Below are 21,002 nucleotides of genomic sequence, written 5' to 3' on the forward strand. Positions count from 1 at the left end.
GGTGTTTGTGATTGCTTTATGTGTGTAAACAAATGGTGAAAAGAGATGACATGGGAAACGAGCGTGGTGCACGCTGGAGTGATGGTTGCCGGCATTTGTGTGTGTTTTTTAGGTAACTAAAGCGGGCATGGTTCGATAGATGAGGTTGCACAGGTGGAGGACTGTGAACAAAAGGCTCGTGTTGGAGGTGGTACAGGTGGAGGTGGCTACAGGTGGTGTTGGAGGTGTGGCTTCACGTCGTTGGTTGTTGTGGATGGCTGCTGTCACTGGGGTCGCGTGGTTGGTCTCGGTGAGTTACAGCTCTTGGCATTGGAGGTGATGCAGGTGGTGTTGGGAGTGCGGTGTCAGTGAGTCGGCTCTGCAGGTACGGTGTCGCGTGCAAGGTAGCGAGGTATCACAAGGTGCCGTGACGAGTAGATAGAACGATGGGTCGTGTAAGATAAAACTGTGATATCGCGAAGGGTGGAGGTCGATAGGTCCGGGTAGCTTGCACCTTGTCGGTGTTGGAGATGGTTGCAGGTGGTGTTGGAGGTGGTGCAGGTGGTGTTGGAGGTGGTACAGTGATGTTGTAGGGTCGTGTTCGCAGGTGATGCTGGTGCTTGGAGAGACCGGGGACTGCAGGTAACAGTGTGTGACGTTGATGGGAGAGCTGGTAGGGGACTGAGACGCGTGGGAAGCTAGGTGGGCCTGTCTAGTAGTCGCTGTGGATTTGGAGCGTACAGGTCGTGTGTTGGACATTTGGTTCGTGCCTGGGTGTTTTAGAGGACTGGTGGACTGACAGACCGGGGACCAGCACCAGACCAGAGCTGGGAGCGTTGAGAAATGGTGCAGGTGGTCCTCGGTTTAGTCCTGGTTTGTCCTGGGTTCTGAGTTTCTGTGGATTTAGACTTGTTTGTGTCGGTTGCACTGGTTTAGATCCTTGTTAGGTTGCTTGGATGGTTTGAGTATACCTAGGTGGTGTGTGTTTAGTGCAGGTTCTGTGTCAGATGTTTGTTCGGCTGTCTCGGTTCAGACCGAGTGGGGTATCAGGTGGAGGTGCTGGATGTTCATGTACCGTTTTTTCCAGTGATTCATTTAAACACTCGAGTGTATAGCAAAGGAATGTTGCGGATGAAAACAAAACAAAGATCGTGTTAGTCTTTGGTTGTTTTTTTGGTGTGTATAGTGTCATTCCTTTGGATAGTTCGAGAGTATGTATGATGGTGGATGAATAGTTTGGTGAGTTTGTGTTTTCAACAGGACATTTTCTTATTGGTTGTGAGTGATTTGTCATTTTGAAAGAATCAAGGTGTTGGAGGTGGTACAAGGTGGATGAACCAAATTGATACATGGATATGATGAGTGAGGACCACTCGACATTGACCTGCCCATACAGGTGCGTGTAATATGGAGATGCATTATCACGTAGAGCGCAGTGGCGAAGAAAGAGGCTGCACGGTACGAGGTTAGGGTGCGAGTGATTGTCAGTGTCGTGAAAGGTGGTGCATATGAGTGACCTTTGTAATAAGTCAAGGTGATATGATGGACCTTGCCGTCTGGTATTGAGACAGTGTGGATGTACTGTACGGCAGGGTTCTTAGTGTACAGGTGGTGTTCGGAGAGTCTAAGGATGTCAGATTTGTTGGGGCTCGAGCTCTCGTAAATGGGTGTTCGGACATGCTGAGTAGTCAGGTGCCTGAGGTGGTAGCATGAAAGAGTTTTGGTTGTCAGAGAATCAGGAAATTGCTGTTGCTGTTAGAGTGGTGATTCAGCGTTGCGGTGTGTGTAATTGGGTTGTATGTGTGTGAGCATAGTCTGGTGTTAGCTCGCCAAACATGCTCGCGCTCGACAGGTGTGGGTGTTTTGACTGAAAGAGTTGTCAGGTGGAGATGTCGTGAGGTGTCATAGACTCTAGCATGGTGGGGTGTGTGGGAGTTGAGATACAAGGTAGTAGTTTGGACGGTGGGTGAGCAGGTGGTGTTGGAGGTGGTGCAGGTGGTGTTGGAGGTGGTACAGGTGGTGCAGGTGGAGGTGTTGGAGGTGGTGCAGGTGATGTTGGAGTTAGTGCAGATGGTGTTGGAGGTGATATGACAGATATATGGGACAAGAAAAAGAAGATCAATGTGTAGTAGGGGTGTGCAAAAATATCTAAATATTGATATATCGTATCATTTAATGTAATGATACAGTATCGATATCTTGGCCTATGTATTGAGGGGTGTATCGTATCGTGGCCTATGTATCGAGGTGTGTATCGTATCGCGGCCTATGTATTGAGGTGTGTATCGTATCGTGGCCTATGTATCGAGGTGTGTATCGTATCGCGGCCTATGTATTGAGGTGTGTATCGTATCGTGGCCTATGTATCGAGGTGTGTATCATATCGTGGCCTATGTATCGAGGTGTGTATCGTATCGTGGCCTATGTATCAAGGTGTGTATCGTATCGTGGCCTATGTATTGAGGTATGTATCGTATCATGACCTATGTATCGAGACATGTATTGTATCGTGGCCTGTGTATCGAGGTGTGTATCATATCGTGTGTATATCGTGTGTATCGAGTATGTATCGTATCGTGGCCTATGTATCGGTATATATCGTATCGTGGTATCGAGGTATATATCGTATCGTGGCTATGTATCTGTATCGAGGTATATCGTATCGGTGGTATCGTATGTGCCTATGTATCGAGGTGTATAGCATATCGTGGCCTATGTATCAAGGTGTGTATCGTATCGTGGCCTATGTATCGAGATATGATTGTATCGTGGCCTGTGTATCGAGGTTTGTATCGTATCGGCAGCTTCATAATGATACCCAGCCCTAGTGTGTAGTATTGTAAATGTTGGGTGCGGGTTGGGTGGGGGTTTGGTGGGGGTTGCAGCTGGAGGGTGCGCTGGGTGTGAAGGGCCCGTGTGGAGAGCCAAACGCGGTCGGACAGCTCCGCCTCATGTCTGCATTAAAGTTTTAGCGCTCTCCTCCCCGAGCGTCCAGAGCAGAGGCACGCCACAGGCTAAAGCATGTCAGACACAGCCCCCCGACGCAGGGCCAGCACCGACGGGACCCGCGCGACATATGCTAACACCATGCCAACACCATGCTAACATCACGCCAACATCAGGCCAACATCAGAACATCACAGCCGATGGTGCAGCTCCGACTCCTCAGCACAGACGTGATGTAGCTCAGAACAACAGAGAGCAGGAGCTGAGGCCCAGTGATGAGAGACACAAAACAGAAAGAAGATACAGAGACACAGAGACAGAGACAAAGGTCAAGCAGAAGTAAACAGCAAGGCCAAAAATTCAAGTTAATTCATCTGATATAAAAATGTATTGAACAGATACATATGTACTCTAGTTTATGAAACTGTTGACCTTTTTTCTGTACCATTTTTGGTTCTAAAGTTCCATATGTTTTAAACAGACCATGTATGAAACATGGAACAAAAATTATTTCCCAAATTTCAAAGACCTGCAAATCATGTCAATAAATGGATGTATTTCATCATATCTTGTGTTATTCCAGCTTTGAACTGTTGATGAAGGTACGTGATTTTTCAAAAAAAATGTATTTAAAATGCTAAAAATTTGCTTGGAAGGACTGACATATTTTATAGAAATAGTTTCCTTTCATTTTGAAGTAATATTAAAGTATTCAGAAAAAAAAAATTGACAAATGATGTAAAATCCTGCACCTTCTACTTGCTTGAACACTTTTCTCTCCGTGACTTTTCCCTCCGTTACCATGGCCTTTCTTCATAAAAAATCTCATGACTCAAAAAGTAAGAGGTTTTTCAACCTAATCTTGTACCATATGGTAGAAAACTATATGAAGCAAATATTCAAACCAGTTTGTTAAGGATATGGAAGTGAGAACCGCTAGTTATCACTGTTTGGATTTATTGCCCAAAAAGTGCTGCATATTTCATTCCCTCCGTTACCGACATGAGTTTTTTTTTTTTTTTTGTCAACAACTTGAAAGAATATCACAGGTTTAACTTGATCCTGTTGGAGTGTTAACTCTTTCCTACATTCTGATACTTTACTTATTTCAATAGTCCCTCTAGTTTCTGAATAAGAGACATTTGAATGTCAAAAATCTGCTCCTGTTTCCCTCCGTTACCACTTGACCGGACCCAAAGACAGAGACACAGAGAGAGAGAGAGAGAGACAAAGAGAGACAGAGGTTTAATTACTAAAATTTCAAACTCAGTTTTGATATAATGAATAGACTTGATACTTAATATTGATCCTGATGCTACGATGAAAATAAAAACAACAACAAACTAGTGTTTAGAAAATGAAATGTAGTTTTCCACATTAATGACAGGACTGTGTTATATGTGTGTGATGGTCCGTGTGTGTTGTGTGTGTTGTGTGTGTGTGTGTGTGTGTACTCGTCTGTGTGCTCTGACACTTGTTGTGATGCAGCTCCACATCTTTCATTCAGGAGAGCTTCATTTGTGTTCTGTGTTCTGAGTTTGGGTCCCTGCTCAAACGCTCTGTGTAAATGTTCAGTGTAACCCATCTGAAGTGTGTGTTACAGACATGTGAACCTTTCCTCCTCATGGTCTCATACACACACTGACTCACTGTAAAGAAATGAGCCGGTCCACATTTTCATTTGAAATGTCATAATACACGAAGATAACCTGTTCAAATCAAACACGGCCTTCACTCACCGAGTCTCTCTCTGCCTTTAATTGAACTGTTCTGTTTTTATCCAATTCTTCTGTTGTGTTTTTGTTGTGACCGTGTGTCCAGAGACGACAGATGAAAACAGCCTCTGGTTTATTCTGGAACATTTACAGAAATACTGATGAATATATACTGTCTCTGCTAAATAAACCAAAGAAATGCATCAAATAAATAAGTGTAATGTTGATTTATTCTGAATGACAAAAACATAAGAAACGACGGTCCATTTATTCATGTTAAACAAATGTGTTGAATTTGCTTTGTTACTCATAAATGAAAAGAGATTTATTTGAAAGTGCGTGTGCGTGTGCACGTCACACCCGTGGATCATTAGATTCTAATCTGTACATTTAAAATAAATTATTTATTTAAAATGACTTAATAGAAAATGACTTCACAGAAACAAGTCCGCTGTGTTCTGTGTTTAAAAAAAAACAACGTGGTGTCAAAAGGAGCTGATCATCAAAATGGCGTCTTGAAAATAAGAGATTAAAGCTGCTCAAACATGAACCACCCCAAATACAACTTCAGATGAGTAAATGGTGACAGGAAGTTCACAAGTTAAAAGTTCTAAAAAGATCGGATTAAAAATCATGTTGAACCAAAGTGATTCAGAGGTGTGAGGCCTAATTTCAAATTTCATTTTAGAAAAAAAAAAAAAAAAGATGCTCTGTTTTGTCACACGTTATCACTGGACAAATGAACTCCTCTTCATCATGCACGTGTGAAACATTTGCGCTCGACTGACATGATTAAATCTCTTGGATTCAACACATGATTTGTGCAGTTTCAGGTGTTTGGACGCGCACGGAGGGACGCGTGTTCAGTCTGCGCGTCCTGACTCGAGTGGAATAAACAAAGAGCAGATGAATGACAGAAAGGAGCCGCTGCAAAAAGCTTTTGGGTGTCAGTAGTTGTGTGTGAAATGCGCGTGCGGGAGGATCAGATGCTGCGTGTTTCTCGGCGCGCGCGGCGCAGAGGACGCACAGTTTCATTTTCGAGCCAAACGCGTGACACCGGCGCGCCTCCTCCACAGCGCGAGGCGTGGAGCGCTGCTCTGTGTGCCCGCGCGCGTGTCGGGGGAGCGAGGAGAGGCGGGGGAAGGGCGGGAGGGCGGGAGGGGGGCGCGCGGGGGGCGGCTAATGGCTCCCGGATAAAGGCACGGCTGTTGCCACGGCTGCCCCGGACCCTTTTAGACGGAGCGGAGCCCGCTATCACTGCTGCTGTGTCACAGACGAGTCAGAGGCCAGGGAGCGGGTCGGGCCCCTCAGACGCCCACCAGGGACGCCCACAGCAGCCGGCCGGGGCCAAGGCTGCGTGCCGGGGCTGCTGGGAGCGGAGGAGCCACGTGGGCTGAAGAAATAGTCCAAATGAAATGTTATGTTATGCGTAGAATATTGAATGAAACCGTGCTGCTGAAGCTCTGGCCCGCGGGGAGGGCATCAGGGTCTCTCTTTGTGCTGCAAATGAATGATCCGAATCTGAGTTTCCCCTGAGCTGCGGGGGAGGAACAAATAAAGTGCCTTTGGAATGTATGCTTTGTAACAAATCCAGCATCTTGTACTCTTTAGCAAGGCGCTTTTAGTGGGTTCAGTGCGCCTGCGTGATGCGGACCGAGCGCGTGTCCCCGGCAGAGGACAGGCAGGTGATGGAACTTTCGGCTCTTTCATGGGATCCAAATCTTTTGGATCTGCTCATTTCAAAGAGCCGTTCAAATGACTGACGCTTTTAGCTTATTTACATGACACAAGCTTTTCTGACAACTCATCTGATGTGTGCTCAAACTCACGACAGACAAATGTCCAAGACTCTGACAGTGATGGGCCTGAGTTTATCCTGTATAACTGCGTCTAATTGGAATCAAATTATTATTATTATTATTATTATTATTATTATTATTATTATTATTATTATTACGCCAGAAGTTTTTTTTGTTGTTTTTTTTTTGTGTGTGTGCAAAAAAGCAAAAAACTGTCACTCTGTACTCTACTTGTGAGCTGTGTGTTGGTTCAGGGTTAATCAGTATAAAAAAATATCTTAAAAAGACCCAATTCCAACCATTCACGTTATGGAGCCGTTTAAAAGAGCCGACTCGTTCACAAACGTTACATCACTAGTGAGAGTCTCTACCTGCTGTAAAAATTAAACAAGAACTCGAAGTGTGAGTAACGCAGAGGCGTGCAGCTGGCTCCCTCTGCTGGTGACAGTGAGAAGTGCGTGAAAAGGAGTATCAGGAGGAGACACATTATAGGACATACATGCTGCTCCATGGTGCTCCATGGAACTTTTGTGGGGGGTCTTCCATGTGTCTATACAGAGATGTTATTGCTGTTGCCTAGGTGACTGCCCTCACATCAGAGATGTTTTTATGAAAGTCTAAAAGCCCATGACAGGTAAGACATTTCATTTTAATAAAACACGTACGATCATTAATCTTAAGATCTGATCAAAAACTGTACCAAAAAATCTGAGAGCCAAAGAACCAGCAAGCCAATGAGCCAGAGAGCCAAAGAGCCAGAGAGCCAAAGAGCCACCATATTTTGCAACATTTTAAAGGCAGTAAATGAGAAGTCCATGATGTCCATACACCACTGTACACATGACTTAAATACAACTTAAGTTATTCATGTCACAAATATTACAGTAACATATGAAGTCCTGCATGCCCTGGTGTCCTGGGGCAAAACTGGAGCTCATCTGGAGCGGGCGATGTTCTCGTTGGTCTCTGAGGCCTCCTTCAGGGCCTGCATGACCAGAGCAGTCCTTCTCCTGGACTCATCCATCCTGTGAGGGTCAGCCTCAGGGAGGTCCTACACACAGAGGAGCAGGGTTAGCCAAGCTGGACCTGAGCTCTTGTGCAGGTTTACCTTCAAGTGCAACTGCACAAATCCACTTTTCACCGCTGAACTGTGTACATGGTGTTTTAATAGAACCATCTGTGGTTTGTAGCCTTTTTTAGGCAATTTTCGTGCAAACTCGGTAAACATGCTGTGCATTCACATTCAGGTGCAGTGCGTCGCTTTTCTGGTGGAGGGAAAGCAGCACAAAACCACAAAACCTACTGACTCTTTATCCTGGAGCATCACACACACAAACAAGAATATCATGAAGCATGTGGTCCACTACCAGAAAGGTTACGCAGTGCATCTTTAATACTGTCGTTTATTATTAATATTATCATATGGGTCAAATTGCGTTCATATTAATGAATTAATTAGTTCAAGCGTATCTAGTCCATAGACTGTATGCGCTGGAAATGTCCATCTGCAGTTCTTATTAAACACTGCCCTCCAGTGGACACAGGTGGTCACTGCAGTGATGACCATATGATCATGGACATGGTTTATGTCTGTCTGGAGTTCAAGTGAACAAAGTCACGTCCCTGTCCCTGTGTAAAAACACCCATCCACTCCCTGCACGGTGACCTGACACAAAGTGCAGCCACATCTTTAACATGACCAGTGTAAACAGACACGGTCATCTGCAGTGTTCCTCTGCACAACATCAACACATGGAGTTGTAAGACAAGGTGTGCAGACCGACCCTGAGCATCTCTCTCCTGCGAGACTCGTCCGGGGAAATGATGGCCCACATCCCGTAGCCCGCTCCCAGCACCGCGATCATGACAGCGGAGGCCAGCACGTTCCTCAGGGCGCTCATCCCGGGCTGGTCAGAGAGCCCGGGACTGCGGAAGACCGTACGCCGGTGTCCTCAGGGACGGCGGCAGACAGCACACTGGACAGGAAGAGTGGACACGCTGCGGAAGACTTCGGCGGGTAAAGGGACCTCTGCGAGAGGTAAAAGGAGACAGTGCAGCCGGGCCCGTGACTCCGGAGCCTGCTGATATGCGGTCACCGAGTTACGGAACCGTCCTGACCCCGTCACGTGATGTTTTTACCGGCGTAGACTCGAAGAGCTGGATCAGGTGACTGCGCCCCCGTGCGCTCCGGAGCGACCGCGCTCAAACTCAGACTTGTTACCTCTTCAAAATACGGACTTAACACACTTTTTATGTTGATCCATTTTGTGCCAGGCCGCTCCAGGCTGCACCAGACTGCACCAGGCCGTTCCAGGCCGCTCCAGGTCGTTCCAGGCCGCTCCAGGCCGCACATCTGATTCTTAGGTTTTGGTGCTCTCTGTCTGCGCCGTCTCTGCGCAGCCGCCGTCGCCATGTTGTACTGTCCCCTCAGATGTCAACAGTCCCTGGGTTTGTCCAATGGTGTGTTCCGTGTGTCCGGGCGGTGCACACAGCGGGTCCATGAGCGTGGGTGTGCGGGGGGACGGGTGTAAGCGCGGTCGGTAAAGTTAGCGTGTCCCCGGTGCTACAGCGCTGTAGGTCCCGCTCTACGCCGTCATGAGCTCATTGACTCAGCGCAGCTCGGGCCTGGTCCAGCGGAGAACTGAAGCCTCCCGGAGCGCAGCAGCGGTCCCGGAGGAGGAGGAGGCCCGGCGCACGGACGAGGACAGCGACCCCGAGGACTCCAAAGAAACACGGCTCACCCTGATGGAGGAAGTGCTGCTGCTGGGGCTCAAGGACCGAGAGGTGAGCCTGGTTTAATGTGTGTAAGATGGGTAGCATCAGGACTAGCCTCAGCCTGGTCTCCTGGTCTAGTAAATCGGTATTAGCTCAGTTTTCAAAGCAGCCTACTGTCCTACACCTGCAGAAAATCTGACTTTACCAGTGTCCTTCCGCCAGGACAAGGACAGGGACAAACAGACCTAAACTGAAAACTGGAGGCTGATCCAACCCAGGTCTTTGGAAACTACTGCGATTATAACTGTGACTTTATAGAAATAGACCAGAGCAGATACCCTCTTCTGTGTAGTCTATACCCTCTTCTGTGTAGTCTATACCCTCTTCTGTGTAGTCTATACCCTCTTCTGTGTAGTCTATACCCTCTTCTGTGTAGTCTATACCCTCTTCTGTGTAGTCTATACCCTCTTCTATGTAGTCTATACCCTCTTCTATGTAGTCTATACCCTCATCTATGTAGTCTATACAGCGGTAAACAGCAGCAGAATCTGCCTTTTCAATGTGGAATTAATTAGGCTATTGAGCCTAATTGGAGATTTGGGGTACATTCACACTTGCACATACACAACACCAAAATTAGGACTAAACCTGGACTAAACAAACAAAGTCAAACAAAGTCAAACAAAGTGCATTAGAACTGGGCTCAAACCAGGACCAAAAGAGTGTGACTGCTCCCTATTCCTTGATTGTGATAGTGAAACTTACTACATACGATATGTGTTTATCAAAATACTTTACTAACCCTGACTCATTCTTAAAACTATTTGAAGTCTTTGTTCATGTTTTATTAAAGCTAACGAAGTTAAGTTATAAAGTGGTACAGAGAGAAATCAGTTGATGTTTTTGTCCTCATTTAGGTTAATCGTTATCCATGTCCATGGTTCAATGTCATTCTAGACCTGGTCTAATTTCATTGTAAACCTGGTTTATTCCGGGTTGAGAAGTGGTAGCACTCAGAAAGCCAAAGATTCTTCTGGTGGTACTTGTGAAAAGTTTAAAGACCGTTGTGATACATGAAAGTGCCTCAGCTGCAGGACTTTAGCCTCTGCCCTTTGCTTTACAGTAAGACAAGTCCACGCCCACATCCTCTGACAATCATTATGTGTTTTCACTGCACACTAAAGTTTGTGAGTGTTTTTAGTACTGTCTGTACTGAGTACATCGTTTACCCTTTGGTCACAGCGTTCTACCATAGCCACACAGATACATAACCTTTACAACAGCTTTTTCTCTCTGGATTTACCTCAAGTCTGATTTTCAGTTTGTTTCCCTGTTCCCTGTCAGATTCAGAACAGCAAGAGCCATTTGAGCAAGAGGATGGAGCTTTTTTATAAAACTATGTTAGGTCTCCATAAAATGACAGAAATGGTCTATGTTACCTTGGAAGTGTCTGAAACTTTAGTTTGGTTTAATATGTTTTCATAAATAATACAAACATTAGTCTCCAGGAAATTAATGTATGTAATATCCCCTCAAATGATGGAAACTTGACATGTGTGTGCGTGTGTGTGTATGCGTGTGTGTGCGTGCGTGTGTGTGCGTGCGTGTGTGTGCTCCTGTGTGTGTGCGTGCGTGTGTGTGTGCGCGCGTGTATGTGCTCCTGTGTGTGTGCGTGTGTGTGTGTGTGTGTGTGCGCGCGTGTATGTGCTCCTGTGTGTGTGCGTGTGTGTGTGTGTGTGTGCGCGCGTGTATGTGCTCCTGTGTGTGTGTGTGTGTGCGTGCGTGTGTGCGTGCATGTGTGTGTGTTTGTGTGCAGGGCTACACTTCCTTCTGGAATGACTGCATCTCCTCTGGGCTGCGTGGCTGCATGCTTATCGAGCTGGCTCTGAGAGGACGCCTTCAGTTGGAGAACAACGGCATGAGGAGGAAGGCTCTGCTGGCCCGGAAGGTACGAGTCTTAACCACCAACTCCTACCTTAAGATTACTGACATGCGTTGCTATTCACAAACTGTCCTGTGAGGATTCACAGGACAGTTTGCCAATGTGCACACGCCGCTCTACCACAACACTCTTACATGAGATTGGATATCACCATGGTTACTATGAGAAGAAACAATGAACATGTTCTGGAATCTTAAATGCAGTATTAAAAAGTATATTTAATATATAATATGATGTGACTCTTGAATCAAACATACCTCGTTCACTGTTATATTGTCCGTCTAATGGTTGAATTCCCAGTACAGTGTTTCCTTCTAAACCATAATGCATTGCTGTGCACTGATGTGTGTGTTTGGGCTCACTGTGCAGGTGCTGTGTAAATCTGACGCACCCACTGGAGACGTGCTTCTGGACGAGGCCCTTAAACACATCAAGGAGACCCAGCCCCCGGAGACGGTGCAGAGCTGGGTGGAGCTGCTGAGCGGTGAGTGCAGCGTGGACCAGGGTCTGCTGTCACTGTATTAGGCTGCTTTATGAGACACTCACTGTGTCTACATGCAAAATTCAGAGAATTCAGAGTGCCCTAAACAACGGTCTTTGCTTCAAAACTTCTCAGAAAGAGTCTGAGAAGTTTTGAAGCAAAGTCCCAGTCTACAGCATGGCAAAGAATCCAAACGGTGAAAAAAGGAGACTATGAGCTGTGCAGGTGCTTCTAGGTATAATATTTCTTACCTTGTGCAGTTAAAAGCCTCTCTCCTAATGTAAATCAGACTGTGCTGTTACATGCAGCAGATATCTGAGTACGTACACACTTCACCAGATGTTATTGAGATCTTTGAGATTCACGACACCTTAATCCTAGTTTCCAGTTTTACATGCATTTACAAGTCAGTTTAAATTAGAAAAGGCCTAGGTTTTCCGATTTTCCTGGCAGGCATGGAAACATTGTGAGTGTCACACTGTTCATATGTATTTGATTTGATATTTATCAAATGACAGCATTCATCCTTCGGAGCAGGAATCACACATCAAACCTGTGGGTCAGTGGATCTGACCTCAGAACTAAATATAAAATGTAAACAGCCTAATAATAAAGGAAACAAAACACAACTGCTGGTACGTTGATGAGATAAAACATTGGTTTAAAGCTCAAAACAGTGAGTCTTGTGTAATCTAGGACCTCTAAAAGCCCAGGTTTTTGTGTGCATCAAAGTTTCTGTTAGACCTCTAACATTGTGTTGTTGTTGCCTTCTTTGAGGAGAGACATGGAATCCTCTGAAGCTGCACTACCAGCTGAGGAATGTGCGTGAGCGTCTGGCCAAGAACCTGGTGGAGAAGGGCGTGCTGACCACCGAGAAGCAGAACTTCCTCCTGTTCGACATGACCACACATCCGCTCACCAACAGCACCATCAAGCACCGGCTCATCCGCAAAGTGCAGGAGGCTGTGCTGGACAAGTGGGTGAGCGAGCCCCAGCGCATGGACAAGAGGCTGCTGGCCCTCATCTTCTTAGCTCATTCCTCAGACGTGCTGGAGAACGCCTTCGCCCCTCTACTGGATGAGCAGTACGACCTGGCCATGAAGAGGGTCCGCCAGCTGCTAGAGCTGGAACCAGAGACCGAGAGTGCCAAACCCAATGCTAACGAGCTGCTGTGGGCCGTGGTGGCTGCCTTCACAAAATAAACCAAGTCTTATGTTCTGAGGGACCTCATTACCTGAACCAGGTCTATGTCATGTGGGGTGGTGGGCCCTTAACAATGGAACTAGGTGTGTCATGTGGTACCTCACCAGAAGAACCAGGTCTGTGCCAGGTCTGTGACTTTATCTGAATGGACGTGGGTAATCCAAATGGCACCAGGTTCCAAATAGGAAATGAGGGGTTCCATTGACTCTGGCACCAATTCACTTTATATTGAAATATCATCCCTCTTCTTTGTGTCAGGTTTCTCATTTTGGTCTTAAATGTTCATATTAACTCAGTCTACATGATCCTGGTGTTTTTATTTCACTATTTTGTCCGCAAATGAAGATATAAGCATTAATAGCAGACCAGTCAGGTGAGGTTGCTCCTGCCAGCATTAGAAATGGGTTTGATTGACAACGTTGCTAAACACCCACCCCCTGCTAAACCAGGGGTGCTTGAAGTTACCTTCAATAGCCTTGCTCCAGATTGTCTCATTGGTTGTTATGATACTCAATGTTGGAATTCCAAATATAGGTCTTGGCTCCTAATACACTTGATAACTACTGGCCGCTGTGATGACATCACACTCCCTGAGTCCACATCTTTATACAGTCTGTGGCTGTGAGGAACCTCACCAGATGAACCAGGGCTATGCTGTGGCACATTGGACAGGCTGAGAACTTGTAGGGGGTGTCACTGGACTGTTGGAATGTGGCCTGATCTGGATTTGAACTCTAACCCACACGTGACTACAGACCTAGACATTTAGCCAGTTTCTGTTTTAAGGTGTACTATGTAAACTGGCAGAGACTCATCTGTCCTGCTTGTCTCATGGAGATGCTATTGCTTTGCCTGGAGTGTCAATACAGTCAATACAGTGTTAGAATAAATGTAAAAAAACAAACAAAACAGATCTGACTTGCAACTTGGCCTGGTGGAGTCAGTTAAAAATGGGACTAAACACCCAAACTTCTCCCTCAACCACATTACAAATCAACATGCAAACTGAGCACTACCTGGAGGACTAAAGGAGGTGAGAAAGGGGGGAGGGGGTCTGTGATTGGTCTAACAGTTGGAGCTCCTGCAGCCAGGTGTTTAGAATCAAAAACAGATGGCTAGAAACAGGGCAGTCCTGTGTGATGTCACCAGCGACAGGCAATTGCCGCAGCCTCTTTGGTCAGCACACACTAAGGTTTTGGAACACAAATATGCAAATGAATCTTAATTGCCAATAATGACTAGGCACAGGGGACTATGCTGTTTAAACACCATTTACAAAGTTTAGTAGCAAAAAGTGCATTTCCACTTTTAATACTTTGGAACATTCCCAGCAAAGCAATACCGTCTTCTGCTGACATGCTGGTGGCAGACTCTTCACCAGAAAGGTTTCATACTGCATCTTTAAACATACTAATGTCCAGTATCAAGATGAGCATGGTGGAGTATATTTTCGTACTACATACTAACCAGGTCTGTGAACAAAATGGACGTAACGTTTATTGTGTGACAACCTCAGCCTCAGACAACAGCATCTTCATTAAACTGTGTGTGTGTGTTCTGTTTGACTGGTCTGTTCATGTGGTCAGTAATGAATGGGTCAGACACTGTGGACACACCTCTCCTGTCCACGAGCAGGTCTGCTAAACTGAACAGAGGTCTGAGGAGAGCTGCTTTGACCAAAAGCCCCTTTCAGGCACTTCTTTGATTCCTTAATTATATGCCCCGGGACCTCTGTCTCTTCAGCTATATTTAGAATCAAATTAAATAAATTCTCTTCTGTACTTAAAGCCCTGCTGAGGAACACTTAGCCACAAAATATAGACTAATATACAAGGATTATTAGCATACAATTAGTTGTACTAATCAGTAACAGCTACTTTAACATGTCCGTCCTTACTGTGAGATCTCACTCGTAATTCCACCTGGAAAGAGGGTCACCTGCTTGTCTCCATGGAGATGCTGCTTTGGGATGCACAGACAATATGACCGTACTTATTCCCCTACATTGTGTCCACTTTAAATGGTATGTGTGTAGGAGAGCAGCTATGGGAGCACGTTTGGTTCACGATCATTTATACACAAGTTTTATAACAGCTGAGTTCCTCTTGTAATCACCGGGAATGTTCTACAGTTTGGCCTTTATATACTTTTCAAATAAAGCCAAACTGTTGACTGTACAAGCAAGGTCTAGTTCAGACCTCTCTTCAGCGTGGGCAGATCTCCGCAAGGGACCTTGTTTCTCTTCTGTGATTATGAAAGTGTGATAAGACATACCTCATGTGTGCACGAGGCCTTACTCTCCTGAGCTCCTCTGAGCCGCAAGGGCCGGAGTCTGTGGTCTCAACACTGCTCCATCTTAAAGAGCTGTGTCTCACTTGCCTTGTGACATACATTACATTTGGGAATCATTGCTGCATTTTTGTGTCCATTGCTGTCTCCATTGGACAACATCTGTGATTAATACAATGTGTGTTTTTACAAATATTAAAATCAAAAAACCTTGAATATAAGTGTTATCTTTGGACAATATCACATTTTTCATTACAGCGGGCAGTCAGTCAGTACTCATAAGCAGTACAGCGGACGGTGACCATATGGTCTTATGAGAGTTGTCCATTGTCTTGATGAAACATCTTAGAGCCCAGTCTAGGTGAAAGAAGTGAACATGAACAGCACTGAGACACCAGGGAACTGTCCTGGAATGGTGGAATAAGCACACACTTTTGTCGAACGTGTTACTTTATTAAAAAAAACTTGGGGTTCCTCCCCACACCCATGTGTAATAATTAGCATCCATTCACACCGCAACACAGACTGGACTGTCACACAGCCGCTACGATAGCCCCAACAGGACAAAAATCTACACATATCAAACACAAACATGGAAATCTATGAGTGAAAGGTGAGAGATGAGAGAACTATGTCCTCCTGATGGCATCATCAATGTCTGAGATCTGCTCCTTCAGTTGGTTCCACTGCTCCGGGTTCAGAGAGATTCCTGAAACACAAACATCACTTATTGACTTTTACTGGGGAGGCTTCAAGCACCGTTTTGATTATGCCCTTTAAAATAGACACAACTTCCTCTAAATAGTATATCAAATCTAACTGATTCTAAAGCCATTAGTTCTATATAACTGGTTCAGACGAACAGGTGACCTCTCACTAACACACTCAGCCCTCTACACCAGTGGTTCTGCCAGTATCAGCCCCATACACCAGTGTTCTGCCAGTATCAGCCCCATACACCAGTGTTCTGCCAGTATCAGCCCCATACACCAGTGTTCTGCCAGTATCAGCCCCATACACCAGTGTTCTGCCGGTTTCGGCCCTCCACACCAGTGTTTAGGAACACAGGCAGAGCTCACCTTTCTTGCCCGGCTTCATTTCTCCATCCTGGTTCATCCAGTACTCTCTGATGTCAATGAGGACTTTCCCCTTGAAGTCACGCACACTCACGTACCGCATCTTTCCAATCTGGAAAAACAACTGTCATGAGATCTGCTCAACACATTCTGTAAAAGGGACTGCTAATGTCACCAGGCCTCACTACACAGTCCAGTCATTCTGACTGCTTAGCACAGGGGCTGCTCAACATTAGACCATTATATTTTACTTATAAATTACAACTATGTACAGCTGCTGTATACAGATGTGCAATATTTGAATAAATTTGACTCAGCATCTGTTCAGTTTAATTAATTTACAAATGTCTAACAGAGATCAAACCCAAAACAGGGCAAAATGTGGACAAATAAGATGACTTAAATATGATCACAAACTCACTAATATCATATGCCTTATTGCACTAGTTTCTATCACAGTATTAGTATCACAGTATGTTAATAAATAACTTCATTTTCAAATTGAGAAATATAGATTTGTGCATAGTAGAAAAAACTGAGGCATTCAAAAGGTACAAAATAATTAAAAGCCTTTAATACCACATGACAGATAAAGGTAAACTCACGCTAACGCATTTCAGCCCTTCGTCCTTCATCAGGACAAACTCCAGATGGATATCACAGTACAGATTTAAAGTAATAGGTGTAGGTCACATGTTCACAGTGGACTGGCTCACAGTCTCCTGGTGCATGATGGGACATGTAGGCTGAACAGATTTTAATTACAAGATATTTAAGTTCAAATATAATACAAGATATAAATAGTACAAATCCCAACAATCGATACATAGAAAGATACAGAGTAGGGATGGGCATTCGATGAAATTTTCTTAATCGATCGTCGGAAGAATTAACGATCGATTATCGATTAATCATTAACGTTTTTATATTAAAATGATCATCATTATTATTACTATCTGCACTACTAATGAGCATAAATAAATTAAACTTTACGACATATAAACCGTAACGACTCTAGAGCCACATCAATCCATTTGAAATTATGTGTTTAATTCAGTTTTGCGCAACTCTCACAGAAACGAAACTTAAAACCGCATCGCTAATTTGCATAAACTCAGCGAAGATAAAACTACAGCTCTTGTGTCGCTGATGCGGTCAACTTCTGTCGGATTAAAAGACATGACTCAGTGGAATACAGGTTAGTGTGACCAGATTTGCGTTTGTCAAAACCAGGACACCGTACGGGAGGTGGGAGGTTGGGACTCGTCATCGACATTGCGCGACTCTCACCTGGCAAAACTTTTTCCCACTGGACACTGAAACATATGTTCTTGCTTTGTACACTGTGCACATGGACTCACACTTGTCCCGAACGCAACGGAAAGCGTGGAATTTCTTGTACAAATCATCGTTAAATACGCATTTGTGCTTCGATACGCTGCAGACTGACCGACTGTTTGTGTTTGCTCGCTCCTTCTGATGCAGAGAGACACATGTACAGACCCCTGTTTGGTCACGCTACGCACAGCAACCTGCATTCGGTTTGTCGATTAAAATTAACGTAATCGATGAAATTCTTAATAATCAATTATCGATTAATCGATTAATCATGCCCATCCCTAATACAGAGATGTATAGTGCAAAAATTCTAAACCTTTACTTCAAATCTGTACTGTGATATCCATCTGGAGTTTATCCTGATGAAGGACAAACATGGTCATATAGATTTTACCCCGATGAAGCCGAAGGGCCAAAACGCATTGGCGTAATCTTAACTTTATCTGCCATGTGATATTAAAGGCTTTTAATTATTTTGTACTTTTTGAATGCCCCAGTTTTTTCTACTTTGTATTAGAGACTGGTACCTACACTGAAGAGCACCAATAGGACAATTCTGCAATTTTTTTGTATATCCAAGTAGCACTCCTGCCCCCAAAGTTTTGCATAGATTTGTGCATGGTAGTTTGTTGGTGCTGAACATGTTAAGAGTCACAGATAAACACGAGCTTAAAGAGTAGGGATTTGACTGTTAACACATAACAGATTGAGATAACCATATTACCTTTTATATTTGCCCAAACAATGTATTAACATGTTTAATAAGTTTCCCTTTCAAATCTTCCCCTACATTAGATAAACATGCATGGATAGGGCTGGGAATCACAGGGTTGCTCACTATTCGATACGATACATGATTCACTCGATCGATTCAAGCATGTCGTTTGTAATGTTTGTAATGAGGAAACAATTAAAACATAATAGAAAGCTTTAAAAAGTTTTGCATAATAGCCCCTGTGTACAGTGTGTGGCCAGGCTCACACTGGCCTGATGCTTGTTCTGACCTGGAACATGTTGTCCTCGCTTTTGCTGCCGCTGCTCTTGGATGCAGCTGCAGGTTTGGAGCTCTCTCCAGTCTTTGGCTTCTTTGCAGCTGGTTTCTCTGATGCACTGCTCTTCTTCTTCTTTGCCTAAAACACACAAGGACCACTTTAATGTCATGCAACTATAAGATCCAAGGAGGACTTATTATGACATGACATCACAAGAAACGGTGTTTTCCATTTTTCAACACTGTTTTCTGTATTTGTATTACAATATTTGTGTTTTACTTACTGTACATACATTTATATAATTTATGTCTTATTGATACCAGTCTCTTGCTAGTCCCGTATGTCCAGTATCCAGTGTGGTGCAGACTGCCCTATCAAAACACTTTTCAGTGACTCTTCACAGACTTGTAACAGGCAGAGATGGTTTTTAATCCAACTTTTAGTACATTTGTTAACACTGAGCAATCAGATACACGATGACAGAGGGTGGCATACGTGGCAGAAAGTGCCTACCTGTGCTAAATATTTATCATGATATCAGTCAAGTGGAAAAGCAATTTGAGAAGAAAAGCTGAAAAGAAATGTACAAAAACACAGGAAGTAGTTCTGAAACCTATGTCATCAACACAGAAACTTCCAAAATGCAGACAATTTAAGGAAAGCATTTTTCTGACAGTCTAAACATTCATTTAACAAAATAAAGGTGTTGCCATTTATTTGTATTAGTCTAAACAGACCTACTGTATACTTTAAACAGTTTTTCACTGTAGTTTACATTATGGTTGCTAACATGTTAAAATGATATAACTGTGAACACTAATTAACAGGAAGAGGCAATAAGGACAGCCACAATGAGCTGGTCATGTGGATGCAGATGTCCATACTAAGGAATACACTTGATACACAATACTGATACGATAAGATAATAAAAAACACTCTCATTAGACAACAATGTGATTTTCCACATTACAGTGGTCCATTAAAGTGACAGCAGTCTTTGTACTTTCTTTTCTATTCCCATGTGGTCTCATCAATCCTTCAGTAGTGCAGTAGGTTCATGTTGGTCCATGTGTGTATACTAGTTTATGTGCTCTGAAACTTGTTCTGATACAACTCTACTTCATTCTAAACACATTCAGAAAAGGTTCATTTTTGTCCCATGAATTTTTGAGTACTGATACCTGCTCAAATCAAATCTAAACTAGTTTTAGTATTAGTGAGTATCTGTTTTTCAATCCTTTTGACAACTCTAAGGTAGAAGCCTGGTCCATGTGCTTGTATACAGACCTTAGTCTCCACTTCACTGTCTGAGTCACTCCCAGATGTGGATGAAAGCATCTCCTTGGATTTGGGCATTCTGAAGATGACACAGCAGACATTATAATTAGTCACATAATACAGTTTCTCAGGTTCATGTTGTCATAATCAATGAAAGGTGCCCTGTGGGACCTTTTCTGGATTTGCCACTTGCTCATCTCCATGGAGATGTTAGTGCCTTGCCTCCCCAGATTGTTCTGCAGTGTGGCATTAAACTTCAACTCACTTTAACTTGCAGACCTGTGTTTTCATTGCTTATCAAATGCCTTGATGTTTTCTTAATGTAAGCCTCTCCGCAGATACGACCTGGAAAGTCACCTGGTGGTGCAACCTGCTGGTCTCCATGGTGACTGGCAGGAGTAATTACATACTGTTGAAGATTTCAGGCAAAAGTCCTTTACGTTTCAAACTATGGCGGCCGTCCTTCGTGGACTCAGCAATTAAGCAATTCTAATGAAAATATGAGATCTTCTCAATGGACAAAGCTCCTCACACGGTCCATCAAATCAGGAAGGGACCGAAAATCAGGAAGGGACCGAAAAGCATGAAAAGCATCTGCGGAAAAGCAACAGATCTACACAAAGCTCCACTGTGCACATTTAAACAAATTAATGAATTTAAGGCTTCGTTTCACGTAGTGAGCAATCGATAGCAGAAATATAATCTTGTCATAAACACTGGAGTCAGAGTGATGCTGCCTGGATAAAGGGAAGTGTCTCGTCTCGCAGCGTGCAGCGGCTAACTGCGCTAACTGCGCTAACTGCGCTAACACGGCTCCAGCCCGCAGCGCACTGCATCTTTGCACCTGCACACAAACGCACAGGTACAGGTGCGGCCATGGCCCGGGCGCACAGGTGCACAGATCTGAGGTTTTCTTACGTGTTTTGTGAAAGTGGAAAAGACGTGCCGCGAACAGGAAACCGGAAACAGGAAACAGGAGTGTAAAGGCGCCTCTGCTGCTTGTGCTGCGCCGCCCGCGCGGACACAGACACGTACAGCGCCTCTGGCGTTCTGGAGAAACAAAAACAACGGTGGAACGTAACAAAGTAAAAGTAATAAAGCACTACTTACGTACATTTTTTAGGTATTTGTACTATACTGAAGTACATTTTAAAGTGGATGCTTTTAACTTTTACTTCACTATATTTAAGATTAGGTATTTGTACTTTCTACTCTACTACATTTCAGGACTGAAAAGTAAAAGTATTTT

The 21,002-nt window shown here is 44.3% G+C and overlaps 3 protein-coding genes across 3 annotated transcripts; 1 reads left to right on the top strand and 2 right to left on the bottom strand.

The window, feature by feature from the left end:
- Positions 1–7,069: 7,069 nt before the first annotated feature.
- LOC110172437 (ubiquinol-cytochrome-c reductase complex assembly factor 3) lies at positions 7,070–8,562 on the bottom strand. Its single transcript, XM_020938300.2, has 2 exons — positions 8,224–8,562; positions 7,070–7,490 (listed from the first exon to the last, which is right to left on the bottom strand). Exons 1-2 carry the CDS (start codon positions 8,338–8,340, stop codon positions 7,374–7,376), a joined length of 234 nt encoding a protein of 77 aa, XP_020793959.1. The 5' UTR covers positions 8,341–8,562; the 3' UTR covers positions 7,070–7,373.
- A 285-nt stretch (positions 8,563–8,847) lies between these two features.
- LOC110172436 (Golgi phosphoprotein 3-like) lies at positions 8,848–14,337 on the top strand. The gene is made up of 4 exons (XM_020938299.2): positions 8,848–9,223; positions 10,971–11,102; positions 11,466–11,580; positions 12,355–14,337. The coding sequence occupies exons 1-4, from the start codon at positions 9,035–9,037 to the stop codon at positions 12,777–12,779; spliced, it is 861 nt and encodes a 286-aa protein (XP_020793958.1). The 5' UTR covers positions 8,848–9,034; the 3' UTR covers positions 12,780–14,337.
- A 1,164-nt stretch (positions 14,338–15,501) lies between these two features.
- On the bottom strand, positions 15,502–20,756 carry LOC110172464 (SUB1 regulator of transcription). The gene is made up of 5 exons (XM_020938336.2): positions 20,672–20,756; positions 19,763–19,832; positions 18,488–18,613; positions 16,149–16,257; positions 15,502–15,778 (listed from the first exon to the last, which is right to left on the bottom strand). Exons 2-5 carry the CDS (start codon positions 19,829–19,831, stop codon positions 15,699–15,701), a joined length of 384 nt encoding a protein of 127 aa, XP_020793995.1. The 5' UTR covers position 19,832; positions 20,672–20,756; the 3' UTR covers positions 15,502–15,698.
- Positions 20,757–21,002: the final 246 nt, after the last annotated feature.

This window comes from Boleophthalmus pectinirostris, unplaced genomic scaffold (genome assembly GCF_026225935.1).
Source record: "Boleophthalmus pectinirostris isolate CB_2022bp ecotype Guang Dong unplaced genomic scaffold, ASM2622593v1 HiC_scaffold_4, whole genome shotgun sequence".
NCBI classification, from domain to species: Eukaryota; Metazoa; Chordata; class Actinopteri; order Gobiiformes; family Gobiidae; genus Boleophthalmus; species Boleophthalmus pectinirostris.